The 14,349-nt window shown below is 34.3% G+C and overlaps 1 protein-coding gene across 1 annotated transcript; it reads left to right on the forward strand.

The window, feature by feature from the left end:
* The first annotated feature begins 7,236 nt into the window (after positions 1-7,236).
* LOC131026898 (high-affinity nitrate transporter 2.1) lies at positions 7,237-13,054 on the forward strand. Its single transcript, XM_057956902.2, is given in 3 exon segments — positions 7,237-8,528; positions 12,630-12,665; positions 12,667-13,054. Coding segments are annotated over 3 exon segments (1,536 nt in total). The 5' UTR covers positions 7,237-7,332; the 3' UTR covers positions 12,971-13,054.
* The last annotated feature ends 1,295 nt before the right edge of the window (positions 13,055-14,349 follow it).

A 14,349-nucleotide genomic window follows, 5' to 3' on the forward strand; every position in this document is an offset into this window, starting at 1 on the left:
ATCGTTCACCTCTTTCATCGTGTCACATAAATATAGGTGCAAATTTGTAAACCAAATAATCATGTCATAATGTGATATAAATAGAAAGTCAAAAGGTACATAGAGAAGTGCATGTATTGAAAGGGTACAATGAGTAGAAAAGCTAATATAGACAATAGACACTCACTCAACGAGGTACCCATTCATAATTATTTCCTGCGCCATATTGACCAAGAAAAAACTCTTAGACTAATAAAACAACATATCAACAAGAATAGAAATAGTAGTGGCCCATGAATGACCATTGGCTTTAACAAAATCAATAGTAGAAACTTTTTAATTATAAGATAAAATTACAATTGCACCAAAAAACTAATATTTCAGCTAGCTCCTAAAGCCAGTCGCTTGAGAGTTTAGTTCAATGGATCATTTGTTTTGGCACAAACTTATGTTGGCTAGAAATTGCTCTTGGTTGAGACTTGAAAGGGGGACTTAAAGAATTTTGCATGCTTTCCTTCCCTATCTAGCACCAAGATAGATCAAATTCATGAAAAATCAACAAAGCCAAAAAATGCTCCTTGTTGGAACTTGGCATTTGGGATAGGACCAAGAACCGCATAAAGAATCTCTTATGCTTGTTTCACTGGAAAGTGTTGACAAGATCGAATTTCATTATATTAGTGTAAATATTTCTTCATCTCCTTCAAGAAATGTGCTCTCTACTCCAAGTGAAAAATTATCCTATAAATTTGAAAAGTATTTATCAAACTACTAACTAAGTTGGGTCATTGTTCCATTAAATAAATCAAACAAATTGTTAATAAAAATTATTTACCTGAAAAAAATATATTTAAATATAAGTGAGAAACTCAGGCTACATAAGAATATGCTTGTGACTAATAATAGATTACCATGCCTACCAACATTAATGAGCCTCATTATCCAATAGATCCCAAATGGCCTGCTTGTAATCATAATAATTGCATGAGTAGATATCCCAAGAACCAAATATCAACTTCCATAAACAATAGAAGAAGATATTAGTGCAAGCAAACCACATTATCTTTACTAGGAAAATAGTATCAATTACATCACAAAATACAGGAATCATTGCACATGTGATGATATGCCTGGTAAGTGAATAAAAAATCAGAAAATTAGTCTAATTGTAAAATGGGGCATTTCCAATAATCCAATAATCATGTCTTTGCTGCAATGAAATATTAACTGCCTATTTGAGAACACTTGCATTGTCTTGTCATTTTCTCTCTAAGGGAACAACCTTCCTATGCAATCTTTACTTCCAATGGTTTTGCAAGAAGAGAATAATTAATTCAAAAACAATAAGTCGAGAATATTTTGCATTTACTCCTTGGGAGCCCAAAGCCTCTTGCTAGCCTTAAAATTCAAATCGGGTTGGTAAAGACTTGGTATCAAAATCAAATTGCAAATTTATAGCTCCTAGGCAAGGCTTTTGGAAATCCATTATGCTTGGTAAATACTTGGGAGGCAAATCTCAATCAATTTCTACAAGAGAGATATGTTGTTGCTAATGGCTTGCATATGTTAGGAAAATCTTTGAAGGTCTTAACATAAATGTTGATAACTAGTTTGCTTAACAAAAATCCTTCCTTTGGCAGATTAATATAGGAGTTCCAAGATAAATTTAATATCAAGCTAGGGAATCAATATAAGTAGCAATTTAACATGTGATAAGCACCTAACTCAACCTACCTTTATCATATTTGTTTTTTTCATTTGCTAACAAACTTATCCTGAAAGAGCTCTCAACTACATTTGTAATGTCCTTTGAAAAAATTTAAATACATCAAAGCATACTAACATAAGGTAAGAATAGACGTAACTATTGGATTTTAAGAAAGAATTACCCTTTCTTGATTTCCCCAAATTTTCTCATACATTTGAAATAGTGTGATTATAACTTTGTAACTATCTTTTAGTGGACACAATTGGACCTAATCACATAAGCTTAGCATTTTTAGGTTCTTTATGTCTGACATGAGTAGAACACGATTATTTGATTGATTTATTTGTCATTTTGTTAGAGAAAATTTCAATGCTTCTAACTGTGCAAAAGGATTTCAAATAACTAAATCCTTCAAGAAAGTGTACACTAAAATTGTATTGTGTACCACTTGTTAGCCTTAAATTGCTTGTTTTCCTCTTCAAAATGCCCATTCTTCCATAAATGACATAAGGTCCTCTCAAATTGTGGCCTTGAGCATGGCTTTGCTCTAGACAAAGTTCTTTTTTTTGTGGCTTATCCTTGTTCTTTATATTGTCAGCATAAATATAAGTTTCTTATAAAGAAGAGAGATAGTGGAAATTCTAGTAAATTTGGATGTAAACCATACTTCAAAATAAGCTTTTTCTTTGAATCTTCATGTAAAAATAAAATATGGAATATATGCATATTTAGGAGCTTATGTTGGAAGAATTATTGTTGGAAGAAATCAATAAGTTGGTCATCTTGATTTTCACCATGTTTGTAGGTACTTTTTAGGCTTCACAAAACCATTCCAAGTTTCTATAGAAATGTGATCATGTATATGTAATGTGTAGTAGTTATTCTACCAATTTTTAAAGGAAATGAAACTCTCAAAGTAACAAGATTACATTTTTATTTGGTTAAAAAATGAATTGATATTAAATTAAGCCAATTATCTAGAGCATCAACATCTATTTCCTTCAATATAGAATGTCCAATTTTACTTGTACCTTGTATCATTTTTGGCCTCTAAGAAGCAATCCGGTTCATAATGTTAATAGGTTTCAAGGGGATTCTCCTTAAATATGTTAAGGAGAGTAATCAATAATCCTAACTTTTTTCAATGCATACTTATCCTCTAAGTCAGACTAATCTTCTTATAGTCGGACCTCTGGTGAGATGGCATACAAAATTCAAATACAATTTAAATGAAAGATTGCAATACCAACATTACATGGTAGGAAAAACACAATTGAAATTATAATATTTAATGTGTAACAACAATTGAAAAACTTTTGACAAAGAAAATATAGACTATAAAACACCATGTTGATGTTTTAATGATAGATTATATCATGCAAAGTTTTGGGCAACAGTTTGTGAAATCAAATGTTCTATCAAAGATGTCATGCCTTCATCTATTTAAAGTGTGTCCAAATAATAGCTAATTTACATTAATAGACAAAAGGGAGAAGTAGAAATTTCAAGATCCTTACAAAAAAAGCAACTGCTCACTTTCTGTCAATTAATATACTTTGTTCTGGCATTTTCTATATACTATAAATCTACAACCCCAAAACCCAACAAATAGTATCAAACTCACAATCTCACATTTCTTGCCATTCTCCAAACATCCTAATGATGATCACAAAGTGTGATATGAAATGTTGATGTTAAAAGTAAGCTACACAGTCAAATCCAAAAGCACTAAATGATTGTATCAAGCTATATAGCATCAAACAAAATTAGGGCTTCATAGTATGTCTATTTAGTCTTAGGATAATTTCACAATTTGTGGCAAAGATGGCTTCTAGCCCAAAGCACCATTGTTGTACCACAAAAAAAATCAAAGTCTCAACTCCTCTTAGATTAATTCTATGGAGAGATTTAATTTCTATATTATTTCAATATAGAAATAAAAATAAATGTCTGGTTTTTCTATTATCCACTAGCAAATAGCGAACAAAAAATTATACATTTTGCTCTACAAGCCATAAGAAGTCCCATGATATATAGCAAGGTCGTCAATATCTGCTTACACAATAAAATTATATTGACTTTAAACAAAATCAGTTGTTTCTTCATACAATATTGTGATACATTTACACTAAAAATCCAGATGCTTTCTCACACTAATTGATGCAAGAGCATCTGATAAAAGAAGCTGAAGTGTTCAAAATTGTAGATTGAGAAAGGATTTGGTTTGTGTGGGTATGTACACAAAAATTGAAATACTTGCAAATTTGAAAGGATAAATAAAGTGAAGAATCTAATGGCGGATTGGTAGAGAACAAAACTGTGATTGATTTTGCATTTTAAATAAAAGATTTAAAAAATGACAAGGCAATGTGGTAAGGAAATTGGAAAGCCACAATTGATAGAAGAATGTGTATAGAAGAGGGAGACAAAGAACTACAAAAAAAAAGTGGATAAAGAAATCAAAAGTTGAAGCACCACAAGTAGAGATGAACAACCAGAGGCATGGAAATAAATAAAATAATTAAACATTGCAATGGAAGACTATGTGTTAAATGAGAGGGAAAGAGTATGGAAGTGCCTAATGCAAGCAATGTGGTAGATTTAAAGTGATGGTAGATGGAGACTGCATATTACTAGAGGAAAGAAGCCCACAAGCCCAATTCAATGAAGAAGAGACTACACAGGCACAATAGAGAGTACAAGGAAATTTATAAACTTATTGAGTTTTCAATTTTGAGCCTATCCCAATGAGACTGCATTAACTATAATTTGTGAATCTCCTTCTAAGTGTAGTTTTGAGACTAATAATTGACTCGCTACCATAATTGCAAGGAGAGCTGCTTGCACTTCTGCTTCATTATTTGTGCCATCATTTGGTTATTTGAGCACCAATTGCTAAGATTACACCATATTCATTCATTTCTCCATCAAAGTTGATTTTAATCCATCCTTGGTTCGGTTTTTGCCACACCACTACTTCATTTGTCTTTAGAGAAGGATCAACCCTTTGAATCCCATTAGCAAGCTTCTTATCCTTATCCTCAATGAAAAAATGGATTTTTTTATGTAGTGACACTTTCAATCCCCTAAAATTAATAATATTATATTGAGATAATTACAAAGTTAATTGATTGCATGGTGAAGACGTGAAGCATTGATTAATCGGTGAAAGTAAGAGTGAGTGGTAGTTGAGAGGTGGAAGTGAAGATATATTTAGCATTAAATAACTAAAATAATATAAAATTAAAAAAATAATAATAAAAGATTTTTTTGTGGCCTATTAATGGGCCTATCAGGATAACTTGAGAGGTAAGGAGAAACAGGAAGTTGAATGGATGAAACCAAATGAGGGCTGGATTAAGGTGAATTTTGATGAAGTCTCAAAGGGTAACTTGGGCCCGTTAGGTGCAAGATGTGGCACGGGATTGGAATGGTAGCATTATTGCTTTGGGAGCTAAAAAACTAGTTGAGGGAATGAATAATGAAGCCAAATGTCAAGCCACTCTCCTAGCCATCAAAATGGCGAAGAAATTGGTCATTGAAAAGCTTCACCTAAAGGGGGATTTATTGATTGTCGTAAATGTGATCATCAAGGGGGAGATGATCACTTGGAGACTGAATAATTTTATTCATTTAATTTGAAATTATCTGATCTCCTTTAAAAAATTAAAACTACCCTCAGGGGTGGGAACCCCGCAGTAGATGCATTATCAAAGTTGGCAACTACTTTTAATGATGGACAAAAGGACAAAGTTTGAGAGGATTTTCAAGATATTGTTCTCAATTTTTAAGGGGATCGTACGCCGCCAACTCCCAATTTAATAATGGTAATTTATGCACACATTAAATGTGGGGGTTAGGCTGAGTGATATATTTGGATTTGTGCCATCTTAGACCCTACAAAAACTCTTAAGAACAATGATTATGAAGGTAGTGATAGGTGGTGTAGGAAAACCAGAGATGAAAGCAAATTTCACTATGATCGTCCCGAAGCGACTGTTGGCCTTTCTTGGCTAGGTGATAGAGAAAAAGGATGAAAAGTTTATTTAAATTTGATGAGTTGTTTTTTTGCAAATCATGGATATTTTGTTGTGCAAGGAGTTCGTGAGGTTTGAACATCGTTACTGCTCCAACATTCATATTGGTGATGGCATGGGGTTTGGAGTTGGGTGACAAAGAGGAGGTTCACTAGGTGATAGAGAAATGCATAAAGGATTATTTCTGGCTATGGCTCAACCAGGGGTAAAATATGAATAACATAATTTTATACAATACAAAAAACCTTGTAATCATAAATTTAAATATTGCTAGTCACATACCTCTTATCCACTCCATATCTCATGGACTCTTTTTACAAACTTATTTTTGACATCCTCAAAAAATTTGGTCGAACAAAGCAATTCTTTCTAATTTTTTTTATGAAACAAGACATGTTTGCTCTAACAAAATCCCTTCTCTTACTTCTTTAAAGCTCATTTTGTGTAAATCAAAAATACCAATAGAAATATAATTTCATAGAATACAAAAAACAAACTTTGTGATTATAAGATATAAATTCAAATCAATGGCCAAGATATTTGTGAACCTCTTATCCACTACATATCTCATCCAAGTCTTTCTACAAACACATTTCACTACTCAAAACTTCTAGCCAAACAAAGTAATCCATTCCTTAAAAAAATGACGACTTAATGGTATTGTCATCTTTGAGAGTGCCCACAATTGTACCTCGCAAAAATAATTGTGTTGAAACCCCAAACCCATGATGTTTCGTTAGACACAAGGAAAAGGGGAATACTAATTACTAGAGGCCCTATTTTTGACAAAATTAAACAATTCTTCATGAAAAACAACAAATAATAATCAAGAAAACAAAAATCCATCTCACAAATCTATGCTTCAATACGTCTTATATGTTACACCAAAAACTTGAAAACATGAAGTAGCACTCAACTATTACATATTCTTAGCCCAAACTACATAAACAACTTCAATGATCGCCTAAACCCATGTTAACATTGACTTGGACGCCAATGCCTTATTGCTAAAAGAAGATTTATATTGAGCATTTAAGAACTTGTGTCATTTTAATGACACTGTCATCATGCCTATGGATATTATAGTAAGGTATGCCTATGTGACCTCCTTAACATTTTTTGAAAGTAAACAACTAGTGTGTTGTTTGTTAATTTGAAGATCAAAGAAGGTTTGCCCTTTAAATTAACAAACAACTCACTGATTATTTAAGCTTTAGCACTATAATGTCCTATCTTATCAACTAAAGAAGAACAAAAGAATGAATTATACCAATATTTGAAATGAATTATATCATAATCATTTCTTATTGAAAACATAAATTTCTTTTTATAAAATAGAATAAAAAGTATATACTTTCAATTGATTAGAAAGTATAAAAAATATATATTTTAATAAGAAATACTATTGATTAAGGAAAACACCTTTAATTGATTAGAGAGTACCCCCCCAAAAAAATCATTTGAGTGCTAACTCAACAACTTTAGAAAGGATACTCAAAACTATTTAAGTCATTTCCCCTATGATCTCACAGGGGGCCAAAAACTGCGTAAGGCAACAAGGCTAGCATTCAAATTCACAGAAAATATGTAAAATTAACTTCCCCAGCCATGTTAAGCACTTCTGTGGGAAGCCATTCCAGCGAAAGCCCTGAAACTTCAAGGCAGGGCATGCCAGGCAACGAACCCCATAAAGTTAACCCCATACCAGAGTTCCCAATAACAGTAGACTCCGAGCACAAAGCCACGGTGTTTTGGCCGTTGTCCGTTGCCCAGCCGCACATGAGAGCCTTTCATCTCACCTGGATATCTTTCTTCACCTGCTTCTTCTCCACCTTCGCAGCCGCACCGTTGCTCCCGGTGATCCGGAACAATCTGGATCTCACAGCCATCGACATGGCCAACGCAGGGATCGCCTCCGTTTCGGGCTCCGTTTTCTCGCGCCTCTGTGCGGGGCCATTCTGCGATCTGGCCGGGCCACGCTACACTTTTGCATCGTTGCTTCTTCTAACGGCCCCCGCGGTTTTCGCGATGGCCACGGTGTCTTCTGCAACGCGGTTCATCCTGACGCGCTTCTTCATCGGCTTCTCGCTGGCCACTTTCGTGAGCTCTCAGTTCTGGATGGGCAGCATGTTCGCCTCCAACATTCTTGGACTCGCCAACGGCGCCGCCACGGGGCTCGGCAATGTCGGCGCCGCCGCTACGCAGCTCATGATGCCGTTGCTCTATCTTCTCATTCATTCCTCATTCCATTCTACGCCCTTTACCGCTTGGCGAATAGCCTTCTTTGTCCCGGGGCTAATGCAGGTGACCATGGGGTTAGTGGTCCTATGCTTGGGCCAGGACCTGCCTGACGGTGACTATAAGCGGGTTACGAGTGGCGACGAATTGCGCACGGTCGCATGGTACGCGCTCACCAATTACAGGAGCTGGGTTTTGGCTGTCACGTATGGCTACTGCTTCGGTGTTGAACTGACCGTCAATAATATTATAGCATTGTATTTTTACGACTGGTTTGATCTTGACGTGGAGATTGCGGGCGTCATTGCTTCTAGCTTCGGGCTTGCGAATTTTTTTACGTGTCCGTGTGGAGGAATTTTGTCCGATGTGACGGCCCGTCGGTTGGGCATGCGGGGTAGGCTGTGGGTCCTATGGGCGCTCCAGACGACCGCTGGAGTTTTTTGCATTTTGCTGGCCAGAGCCAGTGGATCTTTGGCTCTTTCCGTGCTATTTCTGCTGCTCTTTTCTGTATTCGTTCAAGCATCTTGCGGTGCCACCTACGGTATTATACCCTTCATCTCTCGTAGGTAAGCAGACTTTCTTCTTTATCCAACTTATAATTTTTTAAATCATTCTTTAAAATATTAAATATGCTTTTCTATTATAATAGTTAATATATCAAAAATAAATTTTAATTAAATATTTTTATTATAATTTTCAAAAAGTAGTGATAAAGAAAAGTTTAATATCATTATTAAGCAAACAAATATCATTAAGAATTCTATTATATAAAATATTAAGAGAGATAAGGTATAAGTATCATTGATAGTTGTAACATCATTGTCGTATAAATCATTATCGATAAAAGTAAGAATTAAAACACTAAATGCATCATGGATATTATGGACAATGTCATCATCACAACAAAGCATCATCATGAATAGGCAAAGAGGGGGATCATTATACAACTTACCATCTCTAGATGTACAACAAATGTATATAAGACTCAAGGAAGGGTTAAATTTAGTGTAGTGGGACATAAAAGATATATCATCATCCTAAAGCATTTTGGTATATGAAATGAATTTTGTTAGAAAGAGGAAAACACATCTATGACGACAATCTAATAATGAAAATGCATTGGGATGGAAATAAACTCAAACAAATGTAAATTTGATATGATATGCATAAAACTTAGAAGGATAGACCTAGGGCTAAACCTTATAGGGTTAGCAAATTTAGGGTTCAACAATGTGGAGAGACAAATAAATCTTGATGGGGTATCTAGGCTAATCAATTATTTAAACATTCACTAGCATAGTTAACCTAGATAAGTGAGCTAAGTCTAGATAAAGCATTGAATATGTACATAAATTGATAGAGGGAGAGACACAGTTAACTCTATATGCGACGATAAAATATTTTAATGTAACATGTGCATAATGCCTTGTGTTGAGAATGTAATATGAGATCTACATTAGTCAAGCTTTTATGAATTGGAAAAAGGTATTGTTTTGTGATTCTACATGTGTGGTCCTAAATTTGAAATTATGACCTTGAACCTCAAGTCTTATTTCTTGAAAACAATGTTTGCTTGTAAATATTTAGATTGGGTGGTATTAGCTAAGGCCTATGTACTAATTCAACAATGTTTGAATACATTTGAAGATATACTAAGAAAAATGCATATGTATATTTATATGTCCTTATGACTACGTATGTTGATACAATACTCTATATAAATGTTCTATTGACCAAATCATATACCATTTAGTTTATTATTTAAAATAGCTCACAATTGTGTCCTTCCATGCATCATACTAGTAGTTACGTTTGAATGTTTTGCACTTGAGTTAGTGACTACAAAAATTTGAGTCTTTTTCACTTGAGTTAGTGACTACTAAATTAGTTAAAGCTAAGTTAGTTTGGGCTCATTTTCAATTTCAAGGTTTTAGTCTTGGGTCATGGTAGCACTAATTGTCCTAGACAAGGTTCAAGGTCACAAATACAACCACAACCTGAGACAAAATAACACAAAGATTAAGGGTTGGGTCCATACAATTAGGAATGAGGTCTTAGATATTAGGTTTAGGTTCACTGCCAACTCTTATACAAAAATACGTCATTAAAACTCTAAACTATTACAGAAAAGATAGTGGGTCAAGTAAGTTCAAAATAAGTGGAAAAGATGTGAACAATACACTTTTCACCTCACAATTAAATTCGATATCTAATTTTAGAATTTTAAATTATGTTTTATTGACAAATACCTTTCTATTATGCTATATGCATTTCATTTTTCTCTTTCCTAGCAAGACACAAAATAAAAACCATACCAAATACATGAAATATAGGTTGCACTTTTGAAGGTAAAATTTGTAATGTCCCCACTTTTAAATACAATTTAATGGTAAATGATAATAATAAAATTAAAATTAAAATATAAAAGAATATAATTAAATATAATTAAATTTTAATTAAGTTAATGAATGGTCAAAGACATGAAACGAAAAGTTGTGTCTCCCTCAAACATGAGATATAAAAGGAAGAAGAGAACCTCATTTGAGGGGGATAATTTGAGAATCAGAGGTGCAGATCTAATTTAAATAAAAGTGCAGATCTGATTAAATGAAAAGTTGTGTCCCTTTCAAAGGGGCAGAAATAATTAAGAGTTGCACTCTTTCGAAGGGTGTTGATGGTGAAAGGGTGTGCCTCTTGCCAAAGGGCATACATTCAATGAAGAGGTGTGACCCCTCCTTCGCATCGAGAGATATAAAGGAAAGGAATCCAAGCATCCAATGAGATCACCATAGATCAAATCAGATCAGAATTGTTATTAAGTTACAGGCAGTAACATCTTTGTTCTTGGTTGGAGATGTGCTTAATATGTATGCTTAATATATGAAGCTCGATAATGTTCTTATGTAGAATTTAGTAGTAATATTAATATAGACTGCAATATGTATGACAATCATACTTAATTTCATATATATCCATAACACATGAATCAGTTGGAGAGAAATAGACTACACTCGGAATTATATCAACGTCACAGACGGATCAGGCTTAAAGATATAGACCTTTAGAAAGCCACACCGAAACTAACCGATTGCTTATTATGCAATGAAAAATGTGTGTGCGAATACTAAGGGCTAAAAAGAAAGCTAATTAATCAAGGAAACACAATACGTCATACACCTCAAGATTAGAATGGTAAAACTAAAACAGAGAACAAAATGATAAACAAATGCAAACCATAATTCTCGCTTTAATTTGATTATTTCGTGATTGGATGTGTGCTCATGATGTAGCTTCGGATGCTCGATATTGCTCCATGATGTTGATGCAAAATGATGAATGATGAGCGATAAAAGATGAAGCGTGAGTTGAGTGATAATTTCAGTAGAGTGACGATATGGTTGAGTGAAAGTGGATCATTTTGGCATTATAACAGTACGATTATGAAAGAGTGGATGATCTGGTCTAAAATGAGGAGGATTAAATAGGAGATGAGAGGAAGGAGAGGGAATTCCAAAATGCAACACTTGTCCTCAAAGAAGACAAGTGGCATGCCAAAGAAAGCCAAGTGGAAGAAGATTCCACACTTGTCCTCTCAAAGGGATAAGACAAGTGTCCCAAAGGAGGGACACATGTCTTGGGAAGGAATGACATGTGTCCTTGAGGACACATGTCTATTTGGGGAATAACCACCCAAATAAAGGAATATCTTTCTAATAAATAGAAAAATTAGTTAGAATGTGCACACACATGTGAGAGGGGAGGAGGTTAGAAGGGATAGGATAAGGTTAGTTAGGGAGGATAGGGTAGTTAGAACCCAAGGGTAAGGATAGGGGGTAGGTTAGATGGGGGTTAGGTTAGTTGGTTAGAATGTAGGAGACATGCGACTAATTTAAATAATTGTTTATTTATTTAAATGAGGAGAGGGTAGAATTAATTAATTGAAGAGGATGGGAGGTGGAGCATTAATTAATGGGAATAGAATGAAAGAGGGATTAATTAATTAATAAGATAGGATAAAAGGGGGATTAATTAATTCAAAGGGATTAAAAGGGGAGAATTAATTAATTGAATTAATTAATTCAATGGATTGGAAGAGGAGAATTAATTAATTAGATTAATTCATTCAAGAATTTTATTTTTTGGTTGAAAGATCTCTGGGAGTGATAGAGCACAAAATAATTGTGACTAAAAATATAAGACCTTTTATACCACTATCATATTATTAAATCATAATATTACTTAACCTTTAAAATATTTGCTACAAAGTACAAACCTAAAATGACTTCACAATAAGATGTAATTTCAAATATGGTGCTTGAATGGTCGTGGATGTTTCCTATTAAACCTCTAAACTAGTTTGACAAATTCAATTGCCCATTCTGAAAAGTCTAACAAATACTTTATACAATAACTTAAAAATAGCTTAACTAAAAAATATCTAATTTCAAAAACGACCCCATACATTCAAAATGAACCCAAAATGTAAAACTGAGACTATGCTAGATGCACATTTTTTTTCATTTCCATGCTAGATGCACATTTTTTTTCATTTTCATAATGGCTTTAGTTAGTTCCATATTGATCATGATTATTGTCCCCAATAGTTTCGTCTTTGCAAGAAAAAATGTCTCAACAGTCTGTTGAATACTTTAGCTTTTGGTTGAAAGATCTCTAGGAGCGATAGCTGGAATGGTGGGGGCAGGAGGGATCCATTGTCACACAGTGCTTCTTCTTTACTAACTCCAGTTACTCGAACGAGAGAGGCATCAGTCTCATGGGAATAATGACTGTGATGGGCACCATCTACTTTCCCCAGTGGGGTGGCATGTTGGCAAAACCTTCCAACACCACAGAAGAGGGATATTACGCTCAGGAATGGTGTGAACAAGACAAATTGAAGGGACTTCATCATAACAGTATGAAATTTGCTCACAACAGCCGCGGTGAGAGAGGAATTACATCACAGGAGTTTCAGTCCCAAACATCTCCATTTATTCAATACACTTGATCGTCGTTATACTCAAATGACTTCATTTTTATTTTTTTGGGATGTAAAAAATATTTTTGTAAATATGGAATTTTTTTTTTTTTTTTGGTTAACGCTCTATTCTTTTATGAGTTTTTTTATATCATATTAGTTTTAAGCACTCATTTAATCTCTATTTATTCGATGGATTTGTTTGAAGTATGGATCTTAATTAGCACAATGCAATTTTCATCAAAGCATATAACTTTGTTCTAAAGAATTATGATGAGATGATAAATTTAAAAAAAAATTGTAATATGTAGAGGTGCTCTTAGTTTATGATGGTGTTGGCTTTGTTTATAATTGTTATAATAATATACTTTAATTGTCTATTATGTTTTTTTTGGAAAAAAGGGGGTAAAGATTTATTCAGAAATCAAAGAATTACAAAGAAGCGAACTCAGGCCCACCAAGACAACAACAAAAACTAAAAGGATCCTAAAGGAACCACCAGCACCACCATGACAAAGTCTAGTGACCATAGCAATAGATCCGATCGTCGGATTTCCAATGATAATACATTTTCAGAAAGCCCTCAGAAAGATGATGCTCCATAAAATAGGGCCAAAGGCCAACTGCTTTGGAGTTACACAAAAAACCAGGCTCATCTGAAGCCTCGAAGGGCCTCAAAAATGACAATGAAAATGAAACAAACATAAAAAGGAAATTGATCCTACACCACAGGGTGCTCTTGCATCATCTTGTCTTCAAGCATTAACTTGTCTAAAGTTTCAAGATAATCATGAGGTATACCATCCCTTCCACTAAAATCCCAACCATCAACATGCTCTGAAGCCCACTTGGCCAAACAATCAACGACTTTATTCCACTCCCTGGGAATATGACAAAAGGAGACAAATTCCAATGTGTTACACATTTGTAAAATCTGTCTGACCACAGAAGCTAATTGCCAACTCACATCATTTAGATTTTGTTTGTTCAACATGTCCACAACAATCTGAGAGTCTGACTCACAAATAATCTTCCTCCATCCTAAAGAATAGCCTCGCTCAACAACAATCTCAATAGTTAGGGCCTCCATAAGATTGTTGGAGTGTTGCCCTGTATAAATAGAGAAGAAAAAAACTGCACAACCATCATCACCTCTACCTATACCTCCAATACTTGCATATCCAAGATTCCCATGGGAAGAGCCATCCATATTAATTTTTAAGATTCCCACAGGAGGGGGAATCCACCTTCCATCTCTACTTATCCACTGCTTTGCATGACGAGATCTATTTCCAGCAGCACAGTCCATTTTAATGTTTTCCAATTGCAGATTCCTTACAATAGCATAATCACCCGGATCAACATTTTCAGACAAATTGCATTTGGTCGAGATTGTCTCCTAAAGCCTA

The sequence above is a fragment of the Cryptomeria japonica genome, chromosome 1, assembly GCF_030272615.1.
Source record: "Cryptomeria japonica chromosome 1, Sugi_1.0, whole genome shotgun sequence".
Classification (NCBI taxonomy): Eukaryota; Viridiplantae; Streptophyta; class Pinopsida; order Cupressales; family Cupressaceae; genus Cryptomeria; species Cryptomeria japonica.